This window comes from Meriones unguiculatus, chromosome 21, assembly GCF_030254825.1.
Source record: "Meriones unguiculatus strain TT.TT164.6M chromosome 21, Bangor_MerUng_6.1, whole genome shotgun sequence".
Classification (NCBI taxonomy): domain Eukaryota; kingdom Metazoa; phylum Chordata; class Mammalia; order Rodentia; family Muridae; genus Meriones; species Meriones unguiculatus.
The window spans coordinates 36,541,962-36,560,066 of NC_083368.1; the positions used below are offsets into that span (position 1 = coordinate 36,541,962).

An 18,105-nucleotide genomic window follows, 5' to 3' on the forward strand; every position below is an offset into this window, starting at 1 on the left:
GCGCTCTGACACGGTGCTCCAGCTCATGCGCTACAGACCTGGAGGAGCCTGTTTTCAAAGCTCCTGCTGTTCCTACCTGGGCTCTTAGCCCTGCTGCAATGCGCTGTGAGCGGATACCTTCACCTCAAACTAAAATCTACCTTGTGCCGGCACTGGGTTTCTTCCAACAAAGAAACATTACCTTTGTAAAATGCCAAATCTAAAATCGGTATTAACAAAGGCAGTTGCAAAGACTTTCTTTTTTCCACCGAGCCCAAAAGAAACCTAATGCCTCCCTCGAGTCTCCCATCTAGCCGGATACTGAGGATGTCCCAGCCTTTCACAAATTTTCCTTTACCTGAAACGGGGGTGCTTTAATCGACAGTTCATGTTTACACACTGTTCACTCGCATCCCTTCCTCAGTTCCTCTGCAGGCTGTTGCAACACATTCCCTATGCCATCTAGGCTGCCTGTGGTCCCAGTGTACACCAGTTTTCACATTTGTTACCACAGAGACTCAGACAGACTCTAACCATGAATCCAGTGAGCGTCCCTGTCCATGTATGTCACTCACGACAGACAATCAGTTAGCTGGAAAGAAACAGTTTGGAATTAAGAGTGAACCTAAAGTTGGAATCACCTCAGTTTTATGGCTTTTGCATACGGTGACACACACACAGGACATACAGATCATGTTCACACTTGTTTCCCCATATGCTAGTTTAAACAGAGTCAAACAGATTTCCTTTCCCGCGAGACTTGTCAGTGCCTTCATAAACTTGAGCTTTTATGCTTTCCGACTGCCTAATGAGTCTTTCCCACACAACCCTTGTTAGCATGCACAGGAAACACTACATTAAATTAACCATCTTTTGATGTAAAAATTAAAGGACACCATACTTTCTAATAACAGGGCAAGACTGCACCGGTTTCTGGGGCTTGTTCAGTTCTGGTGTTAAGGCCAGGAGCTTACAATGTAGGCTGCCTGTTCTTCTCACACAAGGAGATGCCTCATCGCCCTGCCTCACAGATACAAAGGGCACTGACAGATGTGTTTGGGGTCTTGCCCTGCTCGAAACTCCCCGGCTCCAAGTATCGTCACAGTTCTCCTCCAGTGCTAAAGGACCTGCTCTAGCTCCCAACTGCCTTTCAGAGAAACTCTTGCCGGGATTCCGTAGTTGATGCTACTGGTTTCTCCTCCAAAGACAGGACCATTCTCATCCTGTGCCCACAACCGTTCCCCATCCTCAGGCAGCCCCTTGAATGGCCTCTGTCCTTTTCACCTACTAGCAGGCAGTAACCTATCAGAGTGTGCTTTTTCCATGTCATTCGAATGCCAAGTTCTATGAGGAGGAAGTGTTTTGTCCACTGCTCCATCACCAGCCCCACACGGTAAGAATTCAGGAATTACCTCCGTTCTCTTCATACACAGCATTTGGTTCAGTGGCTAAACCCCTGTAACCACCCGCAAATTCCATCTCTCCATGTCCACAGTCTGGGGCTAAGTGTCGAGCACTTGCTTAGTAAACTATAAGCATGAACTACTGTATGTGAAAAACAAACCCCCTGCTCCTCCCACCTAGCCCTCCCCACCCCCATCTTCCCACTCTCGGTTGAAAATTCTACCCTTCCACTGAGTCTGACTAGACTGCAGTCTTTTCTCTCAGCCATCTTCTTGTTTTCACATTGCTCTCTCAAACACATCACATCTCTCCTATCAAAGGACCACATACATTCTCTTTTAAAAATATACCCAGAATCTGGGTCAGCAAGATGGCTCAGCAAGTAAAAGGCTCCTGACAATGTGAGTTTCGTCTCTGGGACTCATACAGTAGAAGGAGAGAAACAACTCCTCAAAGTCTCCTGTGGTGTGGGCATGTGTGTGTGTGTGCACACTCAAGTAACAAAACGCTCAGGATCTAACCAGTCTTGCTATCCCCACCACTACCTCTAGACCGCTGTCCCAGGCAACACGAGGTCTCTTTTTCCTTCTCAGGTCACTCTCCTCTCATAGCAAGAGTCAGAATTAACCACCAGCCAAATCTGTCAGTCTTCTACTAGAAAATCCTTCAACAGTTTCCCCCATTCAGCAGCAGACGCCATGCCTATCCTTCCCTGCAGTGCTTGGCCTGACAAGACCTATTAATTCTCTCACGGAGCTCCTCCCACCTCCCCAGGTTCCCATGGGTGCTCCTCTCTGCTTCTCAACCATGCCACACACACACATCCTTAGCACCTGGCCCAACACCATCCATTCTTCCTGGGAAACTCTCCTCCACCATCACAAATCCATTTAACCAATTTCTTTATATCTTTCCAAATCATTCTAATTGGAGTAAGGGCCCCCTGGTGGTTTGAATAAAAACATGTCTGCCACAGGCTCACATGGTTGAACACCTGGTCCCCAGGTGGTAGGGCCATTTGGGGAGGTTGTGGAATATTTACAGGTAGAGCCTTGGATCATATACCAGACCTCTGCGACTTACTTATCATGCCCCTAATAAAAACGTTATGCCTTTTGATTTGGAATTCTACATCTTCTCCAGTCTCCACTCTTTAGTCCACTCTTTAGACTTTAAGTCTGTGGGATTTATCTGCCCAAGACTGGCCATTTTCTCTTGGCATGTTCTCTGGGTTCATCACGTTGCATATGACAGGGTTCCTCTTTAAATGGAATTAACAGTCCATTGTATAAATAGCTCTCATTTCATTAATCACAATTTCCTGGTTATTCAGGTCCTTCCATATTTTGGCTATGTGAATATTATCACAATGAACATGAATGCTAATATCACTTCCCAATCCTGATTTCAATTCTTTTGACTAAATAGCCAGAAATGACTGCTAGGAAATCCTGGCAGTTCTGCTGCAAAGGGCTCTATCCTAGAAGAGAAAAGTCAGAAGGGTACCAGCACATCCTCCTCCTGGCCCATGCTGGTCTTCATTTTACAGGAAGTGCCTGGCAGCTACGCCCTAAAAAAGTACAGGCCTTACTCTTAAGAAAGCTAAAACACACCTCCAATGGGTTTACACCCACTGACTCCAGTGACTAGCTGCAAAAACTTCAACTTTCATTAGTCTTAATTCTTCCCATAATGACGGGGGGGGGAGGGGAATATATACTTAATATATATATATATATGCATATTTTTTAAAATTTTAACCTCTTAAGTCTGCAGTTGCTGCATTAGGTGCATTCCCATTGCTGTGCAGCCACCACCCACCCTGAAAGCCTTTCATCTTGCAGAATGGAAGCTCTATCTCCCCTAATACTAAGCCCACATTCCCGTCTTCCCCAGCCCCTGCCAGCCAATCACTCAACTTTCTTCATGCACACCTAACTAGGAATTTTGTGTAAATGGAATTATACCACCAATAACTTTTGGTGACTAGCTGGTTTCTTACTTAGTATAATGTCTTCCCAGGCTCATGTGTTAGAGCTTGCTTGCTCACAGTGGGTTAAGAGTCTCTCATAAAGAAAGACTTTCCCTTAGCCGAGGACATATGAGCATCTGTCTTCCCCATCTACAGTCTCCAAACAGGATGCTACAATCTCCAAACAGAACAAGATCTATTTTGTTTGCGTACGTGTGTGTGTGCATGTATGTATGTTCATGTGTTCACATACACACTTGCTAAATACCTGGAGAAGCCAGAAGAGGCCATCAGATCCTCTGGAGTTGGACTTGAACCACAGGTGTGGGTACTAAGAACTGAACTCGTGTCTTCTGAAAGGGATCTTAATCGCCATCAACCCAGCCGAGACAAATAAGGTCTTAAAGGAGTATTATTTGGTATTGTCCCACTTTAACTTTTAAAAACCAGCAAGATCAACTCATAGTGACAAATGGCAGCTGTGACTCCCAGAACTGCGGGAAAGTCCTCCCCACCATGGCTCTGTTCTCTTCTGATCTGGACCTAACCTCACCCCACACGGGTGACAGCCTGGGTCTGTTGATTTGATGTGAAATGTAGATTTGACTCCAGTTGGTAGTGGTGTTCTGGAAGTTTGTAGAACGTTTAGGACACTCACTGGAGGAAGTAAGTCACTCAGGGTAGGTCTTGGGAGTTTATAGCCCAGTTTCACTTCTTCCGGTCAGCTCTCTGCCTTTTGACCGTGGCCACAATTTATCCAACCACAACCCTGCCACGTGTGTTCCCTGCTGTGGGCTATAGCCCCTGTACAGGGCAGAAAGCCAGTACACTAAATCAATTAACCTAGCTTACCTATGGAACTGTAACGCAGGGTGACTCTCCCCTCCCTTAACATTCTTTCAGTCAAACATGTGGTCACGGCAACAAGTAAAGTAACTAACACTGGGTGCTTCTCCAACAGGGGTCCTAGCATGGCTGGTGCCACCAACATCCCTTGCCGATTTGTCCCTATGAAGAGCCTTATGTACTAAGGGCCTCACTCCTTAGCTCTTTTCACCCCCACCCAGCTTCCTCCCACGTCTGCTCGGTAGAAAAGCCATCACTCTGTGGAACCCACGAGATAACACTGCCTGAGCACCGTCACCAGACGGGATTCCACTGGCCTCCCTGAGCGAGAGGCTCGCTAGCTGCTTGAAGACCATTCAAGCCATTTCGGCGCTGTTCCACCGGAAGTTGTGTTGATCGTGCTGCTGGGAGAACTGGGCACTGACTCTGTCACGACAACGGAACACGGAGGAATGGATACCGGGCAGAAAAGCCAATGCCACAAATCAATTCACCTATCTTACCTACAGAGTTCTGATCTTCATTTGGGCTAAGCAAATGCGGCCAACTGGGAACAGGACGATAAACAGCAGAGCTAATGGTAGCTGGGTATGTTTGGTTGAGAATCTGTGCCGTGTGACACCATCTCTATTCGTGCCTCGTCTAAGTACCTCCCACAACACACCAAAACAAGGCACACCTAGGAAGTCTGAACAAATCAGAAACAGAATCGAGACATTTCAAATGGGCACCGTTAAGTCTAATCTTCCTAACAACCTGAGTGCCTTTGGAATCGCCATGGAAACACAGGTCTACCTGTACCTTGAGTGTGTTTGCAGAAAAGTTTAGCTGAAAGGGGGCTGATCCACCTTGAGTGTGGGTGGCACTACCCTGTTGGCTGGAGTCTCAGACTGAACAAAAAGTAATTGGTGGAGTTCCAACATTCTGCTCCCTGCTTTGTGACTGCGGACACAAGGTGCCGAGCCCCCCACCCCCACCCCCGTGTTCCTGTTTCCTGCTCCCCTCTTGACACCTCCCTCATATTTCAAACTGTGAGCAAAAATAAGTGCTTTCTCTCTTAAGCTGCCGTTTGTCACAGCACAAGAAAATTAACACACACACACACACACACACACACACACACACACACAATGGCCATTTCCCCTGAAGTACAACCCAGGCTCCAGGCTTCTTTCTAGGCAAGGATACAGCAGGTTCGCAGGAACCGCCACAGAACTTTCCAGAACTTCCTTAACCAGCTTCTTTAAAAAGGACATTTCTCCATCCTCAACACCTCTGGGTCTTCTTCTTCTACACTTCAAATTTTTCAGGGTTTTCTGGAACTTTGCAGCAAACTTCGGTAAAGACTCACCAGCCTTTTAAAATTAAAAGAGGTTTGACGCTGGGCAAGCACCCTGTGTGTAACTGCCACGGAGGACCAGTTCAAAGCTCGTGTCATGGAACCATCCAAAACCAGAAAACTGTTCTTGAGGTACAGGACGAAGGGCAGGGTACATGGGTACTGCCGGCTGCCTACAATCAGCACTGCCCCGGGCAGTGGAAAGCATGGCTCACAGAGAAGAAAGGGACACAAGTCTTTTTAGCTGTCACCCTCTGTGGGTATGCAAGGCATCCTGCCACACCGATGCCCACCTAGAAACTAATGCAGCCTATTGAGGCTAGGCTGGAGCAGTGTCCTTCTACGTGTGAGCCCTGGCCCCCAGTGGAGTGTTGCTTAGGGGAACATGCTAACTTCTCAAAAGGGTATGTGTGGGCCAACCCAGCCACAAACCTTTTGATCTACAACCGTGTCCGCCTGCAAGGTACGGAGGGCAATGGTGGCACGGACCTTGTGGGAGGAACCAACCAGTATCTGATTTGACTTAAGGCCCACTCCACCCAACACTGCTTTGGAGACTAAAGATGTGATACAATATAACCCAGAGAGAGACCTAGGGTAAAACCAAACTACTGTTCTAAAAAAAAAAGTAATGACATGACAAAATGACTCCTAATGACATCCTGCTCTAATGACAGATCAATGCCTTGGCTCAGCCACCAAGAGAGAAACTTCCTCCTGCAGCAGACAGAAACAAATAGGAGGAAGCACAGAGACCTTGGAACACTTCACCCTGAGTAGTATATTTCCATTGAATCCCTTCCTCGGGGCTCAGGAAACAATAAGAAAGAGGAGGCAGAAAGAATGTTAGGAGCCAGAGGGGATGGAGGACACCAAGAAAACAAAGCTCTCTAAATGAACATGAGCAAAGCTCATATGAAATCGGAGACTGAAGCAGCATGCAAAGGGCCTGCACAGGTCTGTAACAGGTCCTTTCCCTTTATATCGAGGCTTCCAGCTTGGTGTTTTTATGGGATTCCTGCACATGTGAACAAGCAGGTCTCTGTTTCCTGTGTCTTCTTTGGGCTCTTTGTTTTGTCCAACTTGAGGTGTTAGTTTTTTGTATTATTTTATTATTATTCCTTAGAAATCTGTTTGTTTTACAATGAGACATAAAGGGAGTGGGAGGTGGGGGAAACTGGAAGGAGCAGAGGGAAGGGAAACCATAATCAGGAATAATCAAGTGAAGAAAAAAATCTATAATCAATTTAAAAAAAGAGAGTGTGTATGGGAGTAGCTTTCATTCTTAAAATAAAGAAATGCTCCCATGATCACGATCCTTACCAAAAGTTACCTCTCCTTTGCCAGTTTTGTCAAACAGCTGGAAGGCCACCATAAACAGGGCATCTGGAGCACACAGGACAGATTCAAAGGCTACAAATTCTTGGAAGGATATTAACCTGTAACATAAAATAAGCAAAGACACAAAGTCAGTCTCCTGTAGAAAACAGAACTGTATAACCATACACTAAAGTAACTAAATAAGGTGCCACTGTAGGATCCAAATTATCACAGCTAGCAGCCCTCGGCATTTGCTTGAGCACCCAGTGTGAGGCAGTCATGCTGAGAAACCTGAAGAAGGGCGGGGTAGGATCACATGGACAAACGCCGACTGCCCTACGGTTTCTAATCCAACTGTCTCTTCCATGTTTCGGGAATCAATCTTCCCTTGGCATGTTGTTGGGTTCTGTGATTAAAGCCTGGATACTTTCAAGTGATAGCAAAACAGAAAAGCAACCCCGTTCCTTATCAGCAGCCTTATACACCACATACGACTGAGTCGTAAGGACCCATTCATCGCTGGCCATCCCTGACCACACGTGAAGTAGAGAAGCTACCGAGGGATCTTCAGCTAGATCAGGCACGTAATGTGACACAAGCAGCCACTGGTTCTGGGAAAGCAGATACCACTAGTCTGCGGACACTACACAGGGGACAACAAAGCTAGTGCCATTCAAGGAAATGGTAGTTTAATTGATTTTTGCAAGGACAATGAGGTATACAAAAGATAATAGTGTGCTAGAGGACCAGAGATCACCTTAAAGGTAAGAAAAAGACCACAGCATTCTTCTTCACAGAAAAGGAATGAGTGAGAGTTTCTGAGGACTGTCACAACATGATAAAATCTATGTATGCTCCAGGAAGAGCATGACAGGCCAGGATGCCATGACCCGCAAAGAGGAAAAGAGTCCAAGAGAGACTGCCTAAGAACAAACAAACACTACCATGTTGTATTATAAAGGTCCAAATATTTCAATAATACACTGGGGAAGCCCAAGTCTCTGGAGGTTATAAGGGATGAGAATAGGAGTATTTCTATATGTTTCACAGAACACCGAATTCCTCTAAAACTTCTTACAGAGAGAACACATTTGTCTACATGCTACAGAGTTAACTTAACTGTTACCTAGCATGTCACTTGACCAAAATAATGCTACAAAGAAAGGAAAACTCAAGACTGAGTTCCATAGAGCGTCTCCCTACCGTTTCCCTTCCAAAGCACAACTTTCAGAATGCATGGAACATTCAGGAACAACAAACATTTTAAGAATACACCTGCCCATAACATGGCACTCTCTGCTCCAGGTCTCACTGGGACAGACCAGGGGAAGGGGGTGGGGGGAAGGAGCGGACAGAACTCAACTCTTGGCTAAAGTGCTAAAGTCAGGAGGTCATCACAAGCATAAATAACTCATGGAGTACAGGAGTCACGTGTGAAAATCAACAACAACAAAAAATGGTAAGGGGTACAAGAAAAAGGTACTTTCTTCTTTTCCCACGAAGAACTGGGAAGGGCTCCACAAAAAGGCATGGTGTTTAAAACATCCATTTTAAAAGCAACTAGGCTTTAGAGATTGCTTGCCTTGAACTTATTCTTCCCCTGCAGAAACTGACACTAAAGGAACTGGCCTATGGCATTCCAAGTTACAAAGTGGGCGGACTAGATGTCTATCTGGACAAAGCTGGAGAGGAAAGGACACTAGGACACAGTACATGAAGAGAGCAGCGGGTGAAACAGAACATACTGTGCTTGCAGAGGACATCATGAGGAGCCAGAGACCATCCGAGCATCTGTGCCAGAAATCCAAGTCAGGAGACAGACCTCCGTGTGTCGCCAAGAGAGAGCAATCACTCCACATTTTTAGATTAAAGCTGGGGTCAAGTGACCACTTAAGAAGGACCGATGAGAAAAATGCATTTAAAGGAGAAAAGAAAAGATAGGCTTGACTAACATCTAGAGGAGAAAAGGTGCGAGCCACAGATGGGGACTTGGACAGAACTGATGGAGGATACCAGGTGAGGCCACAGTGACCACCCTGGTCGGGAGTAGACATCAGAGGATAAGCACAAGGACACGGACCAGGAAGCCACCAAGCCTCCCTGTAGACCGATGATGAAGGGAGGACACGGAAGCACTGCCAAAGGAAGATGACAGCAGGAAGTTTGGAAGAGGCCCCGTAGTTCTGTGTTGGGACTGCCTGAGTGCGGGCAGTTCAGACACTGGTGGTGTGGAATGAATGGTGTCTCTCCAAAATCCCAATCCTAAGGACCTTAGCACATGAGCCTACCTGGACAGGGCTCTTGCCGTTATGATTAGCAGGAACGAGGACCTACCAGAACAGGATGATGGGAGGACCCAATGGTTAGAAACTTGGACACGCATGCATAAGGGGTGCGGTATACTGCGTGAAGGTGGAGACAAAGTTCATGGCCATGTGTCTATGAGTCAAAGAGCACCAGAGATTGCCAGCACACCAACAGGAGCTGGGAGAGAGACATAGAACAGATTCTCTCTCATGGCCCCCACGAAGGAACAGTCTTGCCAGCAACCTTCATGATTTCCACCACCCAGAATGTGAAAAAAATAAAATTTTAAAAATAACTATGACTTACTGTTTTTGGCACTTTGTTATAGCACCTGAGAATGCTAATATAGAAGCAAAGATTCAAAAGAAATACCTGGGTGGGAAGGGGTTAAAGAAGAGCTACTGAAGGGTGGGACAATAGGCATATCTGGTCATCTTCCTAAGAATGTTCTAATAGAGGATACCTATGAGGAACTCACCAATTGGCCCATCCCTCCCAAAGGATTACAGGGAATGGGGTAACTGTTTCTGTCTGCTTCCTCCTCGCCATCAGTCCTTGGCCCACCCTCCACCTTGTTGAGCAGGAACCGGAAGCCCTGCAGCCACCCGGTCCTGCTCACCGGGAGAAGGCCGGTGGGCGGCAGAAAGTGGGCTGTTAGTGTGCGAGACAGCAAGGGAGCCCAGGGTGGAACCAACCTGCAAAGACTAGGCAAAGGAACCACACCGTGTGAGCTATAGAAAAGCAGCTCTTCTTTTGTGGACTGACTCAACCCGAAAGTCAGTAAAAAGAGCATCTTGCCTTTCTAAGAATGATGAAAAGCCTGAAGGCTCTCCATGGGCGTTAACAGGTTCTCCTCCGGCATCTCAATGTCATTTCAAAACCATAACTAGCCAGTGAAGACTGGTATTTTAGGTACGTTACTGATACCGAAAAGGTATGTAATTTGGTAATCCTATTAGATTCAAGCGTTATACCTCTATGTAGGAGGTATTCAGGGGAACCATGAAATCATAATGTACTATTGTTCATCAAGATCACTCTGGATTTTCAAGGTAATCTGACTAGAAGGCCATGGGAATAATTACATAGCTCTATATTCACTTACAGCACCATTTCCACAAACATCTATATTTTCATATAAACACTGCTTCAACCTCACTTTACAGGTTTAATGGGTATTAACACAAGTTACAAGGAAGAATACAAGCTTCATCACGTTCAGACCTGGCTACTGAGCTCACCTGCTTCCTTTTCCACCACCCCCAACTGCCAAAACTTCCTTCACTGTGTTAGACGCCCTTTAAACATAAATCAGACCCCTCTGTTTAAACTCACGGCAAGTATGCAAGGAGAGGTGTTCTGTGTCAACACTCACTCACAGCAGCTAACAGGAGGAGGCAGCCAATGAGCACAGAAGCAAACACACAAGTCACACTTGATGACATGGCTCACAGTTTAGGGGAGAATATGTGTCTAGATAACCAGGACCTTTTTCCTGGCTAATTTCAGAGCATCAGAGCCACTTGTTCTCCTGGACCATTTTTAAGAGTGACAACTCTACAGCACCTTGAAGTCCAGAGGGAACAGCCCAGACACTGTGTACCACTATAACACACTCCACTAAAGAAGACCTGGGATAGAAATGGATTGCATAGGGCAAGGGAGTTCGCTCAGCAATTAAGACAGCTTGTTGCTCTTATAGCAGACAAGGGTTTGATTCTCAGCACTCACGTAGCAGCTGACAACCATGTCACTTCAGTCCCAGGTGATCTGATACCCTCTTCTGACCTCCTGCACACCAGGCACTCACATGGTGAACACACATGCAGGTAAAACATTAATATACATACAATCAGTAAATCTACAAAAAAAAAAATATCAATGGACTGCATATGAACAGGTCAGAATGAAACCCTATTTATGTTTAATTAGTATATGCTAAAAGACAGAAAGTTGAATACATTGTTACAGTTTATGACAAAGTACACAGGATCACATAAACAGGTACTAGATGGATACCTACCAAAATGCAACTACCTTTGTTATCACAGTACAAACTTTTTTTTTTGAGTTCTGACAATCCCAACTTTGCAAGAGATAGCTCTTGGTCTCAAGCACAGGCCTTGAGTGAGAGAAACAAGGAGAAAACAGAACTGAAAAAAAGGAAACAAATGCTTGGAAAGCATCACAGGAACTCCAGCTGTACAAGGTAGGTGACGTTGGTGCTCCTCTTCCTCCCTGCAGAGGCTGAGAACCCATGTGGTCCTTTCATCTTCCCTAGCTCCCATCTCCAAGCCAGTTCTGCAGCTATGAAAATTTACACAGCTGCACAGAAGGTCCTGATCTGCTCATACTTTAGGAAGTTTGAGTGTAGACAATGCACCATATCAAAATCCAATTACCACTTTACTCCAATTCCTAACCACAAGAGCGCTTCCCAAAAATAACTTTTCCTTATTACCCCCTTCTGTGTGCGGCAACAGAAGCCAGGCAATTGTCCAGGATTAGTGGCAGAGATAAAAGTAAACCGGTAAAATCTAACTCCAGAAACCAGAGTTCCAAGACCACCCATGTTCAAGTACTGTGGTTCTGGAGGGGAAGGGGGAGAGGAGGAAGAGAGGGAGAGGAGAAGGAGAAGAAGTTACAATCTGACTCTTTTCATTCCCAGTAAAGAGTATGGGCTATATAATGTTAGCATCCTTAGCTTTTAGGCTTTTCCAGCTCTGTTCTTTCCTCTTGAATGCCTTGCAAATAATACACTATATAGGTATCTAGGTTATATATGCCCTAGATGTCAATGACTACAATCAAAAGAACGCGGGTCCTCAAGGAACCACTCTTTAGTGGAGGAGTAAAACAATGAGCACAAACACACTTAAAGATCATCCCAGAGTAAGTAACAACAAGAACCATGCAAGGAGCCTAAGAAAACCCAAGGCTAGCTAGTCTCCCTGGGGTAAGAAGACAGCTGGTGGCTAAAGGAAAGAGTGGCAGGGCCATTCAAAGAGCTTTATCTCCCTGTATATGGAAATATCATTGCTGGAAAGTGTACGCAGGGGAGTGACGTGTCTTAGAAAGACCCCTTGAGCCAGTTCAGCATAGGCCACATACCAAGCTGTTCTAATCAGCAGCACCAGAGAGAACATGGCTACATTGAGGACATATGTCCCAAGGCAGTCTGGAGGAGCTTTTACTAGAAGTCCAGGTAGGGGCCTGTCTTCCCTGGATGACACCTGGAGGCCTGTGGCTGTAGGGACAGCAGCAGTCAGAAGTCTAATAAGGTCCTAAGGTCAGTAAGGATATAAAAACTGTTCTTGAGGTAAAGAGCAAGGGAGATCACACGCAAACATTCTGCTTTAACAGGCTGGTTGATGGTCCGAGAGCATACCCAGGCCTCCCAGACCTAACTATGCAAATTCATAATAACTGTTTAAAACACGCTCTAAGAAGAGGATATGCCCTATCACATTTCAGGTTCTAAAGCCAGCGGGAATAAGGTGGGACCTAGCTTTACCTCTGCCTAGCTGCCTCCTTTCCTAGACCATGAAGGGTTTGTCTGTATTGTCTGCCTCTCCACTGAAATCTTCTCTCCCATGTGGGATCTCAGGCCTCAGGGAATCTTTTCACATCCACCCTGGCTCAGGCAAGGGCTTGGCCTCATCCGGCTGACTGGCACACAGCTCAACTATACTCTGGTTCAAACCTCACTGGAGTGTTTGCCAAGGGCCTATTTAAATTCATTGGCTGCAATGAAACCTGGCAGATCCCATACCATTCAAACAGGCAGGCTACTGCCTGGCTTTAAAATGCTATTAAAGATTTTTTATTAGTGATTTTACTGTGTTGTTATCATGAACTTGGTCTACAAATGCCACCTCTGCATATATCACTGCCTCCATATTGGCAAAAGGAGATAAATACACAAGCTTTCATAACTGTGAGCTTCACCCAGTGAGCAACTCAGCCACATTGCCAACCCTAGCTATCTGTCCACAGCCTTATAGGTCACTCCAAGTAACACTTAAGCAACTCAGAATGGCGGTGTCAACCAGGGAGACTGCATTCCTGTGCCTCTGACATTCTCTTCCCCACCAGAGGTGTCAAGCACTTCCACCAATATGACTCATCTCTCTTCTGGTTCTCCTTTGCCAATAGCCGGTCAGCACTAAATGATGTCTCCTACCAACACAAGTTTTATAACCCATTCTTTTTCTTTCCTTAGCAGGTGACTACTACTTAGCCCAGTGATCTTGGGGGACTCTGTCTCCATGTCTAAGCCATATCCCCAACATCCTACCTTTCAAACTTTGAGGTATAAAACAAGTTCTCATTGTGGCCAATTTCATCCTAGAAAAGAATATTAAAAGCCTTCTAAAAAGACAGAATCTGTCTCCACAGTCGCTAGATAAATGGATATTAATGGTAGAAAACATCACTTCCAAAACCTGAAAAATTGGGACCAGAGAGATGGCTCAGCACCTCCCTCTGGCCTTCATAGGCACCAGGCACGCACACCGCACACATACATACATGCAGGCAAACATTCATACACATAATAGGAAATTTTTAAAGTGTTTTTGAAACACTGTGTAAACTTACCTTATCATATATTACATTATTCTAATCACATACATTTACAAATACTGAGAACAGAGTGATCAATGTATACACACATTTTCTATATATATCCCATTATTAATATTTTAAGATTACGCAAAGACTTTTTTAAGAAGAAACATGCTACGCTTAAACAGGGATAGAAAAAGAAAAGCTACAAACCACTTATGTTAATTTCAATATTGTCTTTAAAAAGACACTAAGGAAGGGAGAGTGACTGTACAGCCTGTTGGAATAATGATTCAAAAAGACACTAAGGAAGGGAGAGTGACTGTACAGCCTGTTGGAATAATGATTTGTGCTAACAGCAGATCTTTTTTTGAAGCACTGATTTCTACATCTTTCCTTCTGCTTTAGTTAAGGCTGGATGAGAAGGCTTCAACTTTATTAAAATGGCAAATGAGGGATAATGGGGAGATTAAGCCAAAGAAAAGCAATCACTCACTGAAAAGCCAGCAGGTGAACCATCTGTCAGCCAGCTCTAAGTGGCCACAAAGATTGTTGATTCTCCAATCTCGGGTTCTTGTCTTGCCTTCCCTCCAAAAATGGAGTGGGCAGGCAGTGATGGGCGAACAAACGAGGAGGACTTTTACTAGCCATGAGGGGAAAACAATATAATAACTAGGGAAGGGGAAACTCGAGGGGGAAGACTCATCAAGCTTTCCATGACCACTGTATACTGGCTGAATGTCCCACCTAAAGTGGCTGGTTACTCTACCCAGATTAACCCTGAATAACCGGTTATTTTAAATGCCCAGAGACCAACCAGCACGCAGAGCACACGCTGCAAATCCTTTGCTCACCAAACTGCAGCTTCCTAGGCTTAAGAGCGGAAAAGCTCACAGCGCACCCTGAGACTAAGTCAGGTGCAGCTGAGGGATGATTGTCTTCATGCAGAATTCCGTAGACGATGGCTACTGGAGTCTCTGCTCCAACAGCAATTACAGAGTATCGAAAGCGAGCACAATGATTTCCATTGCTATTCTCAGCGGGTTTTGCTGAATCTCTGAACCCAAGTAATAATAATTAAAACAGTACTATAAAACATATAAAAGGCCCCCAGGCACTGGCACACACACGGAGTCACAAGGACAAACAGGCTTTTTCTATTTTTTTTTTTTTTTATTTTTTGCATCTGCCAATGGTGAATCCCTATTTAGTCACACTCTGCTTTAGAAAGTATAAGTAATAAGCATCAACCGAAATAATGTTTAAACATAGTAAATGAAGTTAGGATTTCCATGAGAAGCATTTTTTAATTACTTGTAAATATTTTAGCATTTTCTTTCATTCAAATGCAATTCCTATGTTTGGAATAGAAGCACACCAAAATCTTTCTTGGTGTGAACGTAATATAAACCCAAAGGCGAAGCGAAACGTAAATGACAGGAAAAGCCCCTAACATTTTAAAAACATAAAGTGATTCATGGTGTGGACAAAAATAAATAAAAGTACATGGTCTTGAGCCAGAAAAACCACCCCAAATCCCACATTAATATCTACTGTGCCAGCTGAATTCAAATTAACCCAATTTTTACATGTTAATTAAACCAGCTATTTTCTTCTTATTGTATTTTTGCTTCTTAAATAGTAGAGTCTACGAGTGATTCCCAACAGACTTGTTCCAACAACAATGACGTATTCATTTACTTCTATTGTGACCATACAATACAGTAACTGAGCAGTAATTTTTCACAGTCAATTACATGTGTGGTTCTTTATGCTTAAGGATGCTGAAATAATGTGTACTATAGAGCCATATGCCTGAATCTCTAGCCTGCTAGAGGCAGTTGCCTGGGTAACACATTTTCTCTCCAGTTCAGTATAACCCTTCATTGAATATCATTAGGTGTCATTAAATAGCAAACATTAACATGAACTTCAATATACGACTTGCATAGAGTCATTTTACACGTGTAAACAAGTGTTCCATCAGTTACAATAAGCTTAAAATAGATTATGATTTTCTATATTTAAGAATGTGAAAAAGTGCCCACGTGTTGATCCTAAATTGAATTTGCACAAATTTCCGGACAAACGAAAATTCAGACCGAGTTTCAGGAACAATACTTCTCATCAACATGGTCAGAACATCCCATATAAACAGAGAGGGCTGAGGCATTTTCAATTGACTCGGGGTTGAAAAAAACTACCTACTACATCTCCTTTCAAAGTGTTGCACTCTTTTCTAACAGGAAAGAGAGAGAGAATGCACCGGCCTTCAGCAACAAAAGACATTTAAAGAAGATACTTAGAAAGCAAGAAGTGTAAAAGTAAATAGAAAGCACGAGATGTTTCCTGCACCCTCTAAAACGTGTTTCTGGAGGGTATAATTGACCCCCAAAATTGCACACTGGAGGAGTACAACCTATTTTCATGAGCATGCATTCTAAAATCATTAAATAATCAAACTAATGTACGCCTCCATCATCTCAGTTATCTCACATAGTTTAACTGTTGTAGATACTCAAAACTTAGTGGAGTACCATATAGCTTACAGTTACAGAAATAACTGGTTGTGCCAAGGTGTTCTACGAAAATGCCTGACTTAACAGAAGCAGCCATCCTGTATAATGTGCTAGACCCTTATTCTAGGCCACCACGAACAAGCATCTATGTCTACAGAAACTGCGTGTTTCTTGTTGTAAACTGTCTCAAATCACGTACATACTTCCCAACTTGCCTACCCATCCCAGATCACAGAACGATCGATGTTGCTTTTGAGACGCATCCGTGATTGCACATAAACTCAAACTCCAGTCTGCCCACAACCGCAATGTTTTCTCTGTCACTGCACTGTAAAGAGCCTCAAATGCTCACTCTTTGTGTTAAGGGACACACAGAAAGAGAATCCCTGAGCAGCACTGGTACTCCTTCGTGTTTTCTTACCTTTCTAAATACAGAAGGAAGTAAGCCTTCCGCCTTCTAGAAAGGGAAGGCAGACTGCGTGGGAGGCAGCACCAGCACTGTCCAGTCAACTTGGAAACAACTGATCAGAAAGCACTGCCAGAATAGAGGAGCTCCTGCCGGTGGGGGCGGATACTGTACCTGCTACCTGGCCCAAATAAGGAAGAAATGCCACCCAGAAAGAAGAGGCTTCACTTTGGGTTCGAGGCTGCCGCCCTGACTGGTCCTGTAACATTCTCCCAACCACAGGTGAATAAACTAGCAGCCACAGGTTTGATCCAGGGGCAAAACAAAAACTTGACAATAAGCGTATGTTTCGTTTTGCTTTCAATAATCTCCTTCGAATGGATGTTTCTACAAAGGAATTATTAAGAAACAAACTGATTACAAAGGTAGTAGATATTTGAAGAACACATGTCAGGGAGTACAGAAATCAACCAACTTGGATGGAGCGCTGGCCACGCCCCCTCTAAATGGTTACCCAGGACAAGCTAAAGTTTTAAACCAAATTAAAGCCAAACTGCATCAACTGCAATGGCTTGGAAGGGGAACTCAAGAACCAAAAAAACATCAGGAATGGGTTGTGTTCATAAAATTCTTACTGAATAGTTATTTCTAGATTTTTTTCCCTAAAGTTCACAATAAAGAAAGCATTACTTCTATTCCATTCTTACATTTCTTAAAGATTAATATTTTATTATAGGAACAAAATTTGCTTTCAAGTTGGCAAAAAAATCTGGCCCAAGAAGTAAAGTTTTCATATAAAATGAATCTCAACAAAAACGTAATGAGAATCTCCCTGTTACAACAGGAGCCACCCTTGGATATAGATTTTCATTAATGTCATTACAAAAGTTTATTATGACTGTCTAAGCCTGAGTCTGTTTAAGTTTTCATTTTACTTTAAATACCAAAGAATACCAAAGAACGGGTCAGAGAAGGAAAGGTCTCTGCACCTCCGTCACGGGTGTCCACCCTACCTGCACTACATGTGCATTTGCCGGCAAGTCCTATTTCTACAGAGCTCACGACAATGCCACGCTTTCCTGCAGGCCTGCTACTACAGTGCTGAGCAACCTTTGGTAGGACATCTTTGGAAGCAGCTAAGAGGTCTTCCTATATTTGCAAAGTCAATTAAGCGTCAAGGCTTTGAAGACTCTCCAGATCAAATTGCTACAGAAGAGAAACTTCAGCCTTTTTACTCTCTCTTTTTTTTTTCTTTCCTTTCTGAAGCTAGTGACCATTTACTTCCTGTCTTAAAAACAAATAAATAAGACCCTGAATTGGGCAAACACTAAATCGGAAATCTTGAATTGCATTTTCAGGCAACTCTTGGGTTCTCTCAAGGCTTGGCTAGTTTGTTTCTGAGGTGAAAAAATCTGAGTTTAATGAATCTAAAAGCTAATCTAAATAA

At 44.1% G+C, this 18,105-nt stretch overlaps 1 protein-coding gene across 2 annotated transcripts in view; it reads right to left on the reverse strand.

The window, feature by feature from the left end:
• Nucleotides 1-18,105, reverse strand: part of Slc25a13 (solute carrier family 25 member 13) — a 166,127-nt gene that overhangs the window by 95,815 nt on the left and 52,207 nt on the right. For both annotated transcript variants that reach the window (XM_021638287.2, XM_021638288.2), the window contains exon 4: nt 6,864-6,979. In XM_021638287.2, coding sequence (XP_021493962.1) covers nt 6,864-6,979 — 116 coding nt within the window. The remainder of the gene's footprint in view (nt 1-6,863; nt 6,980-18,105) is intronic.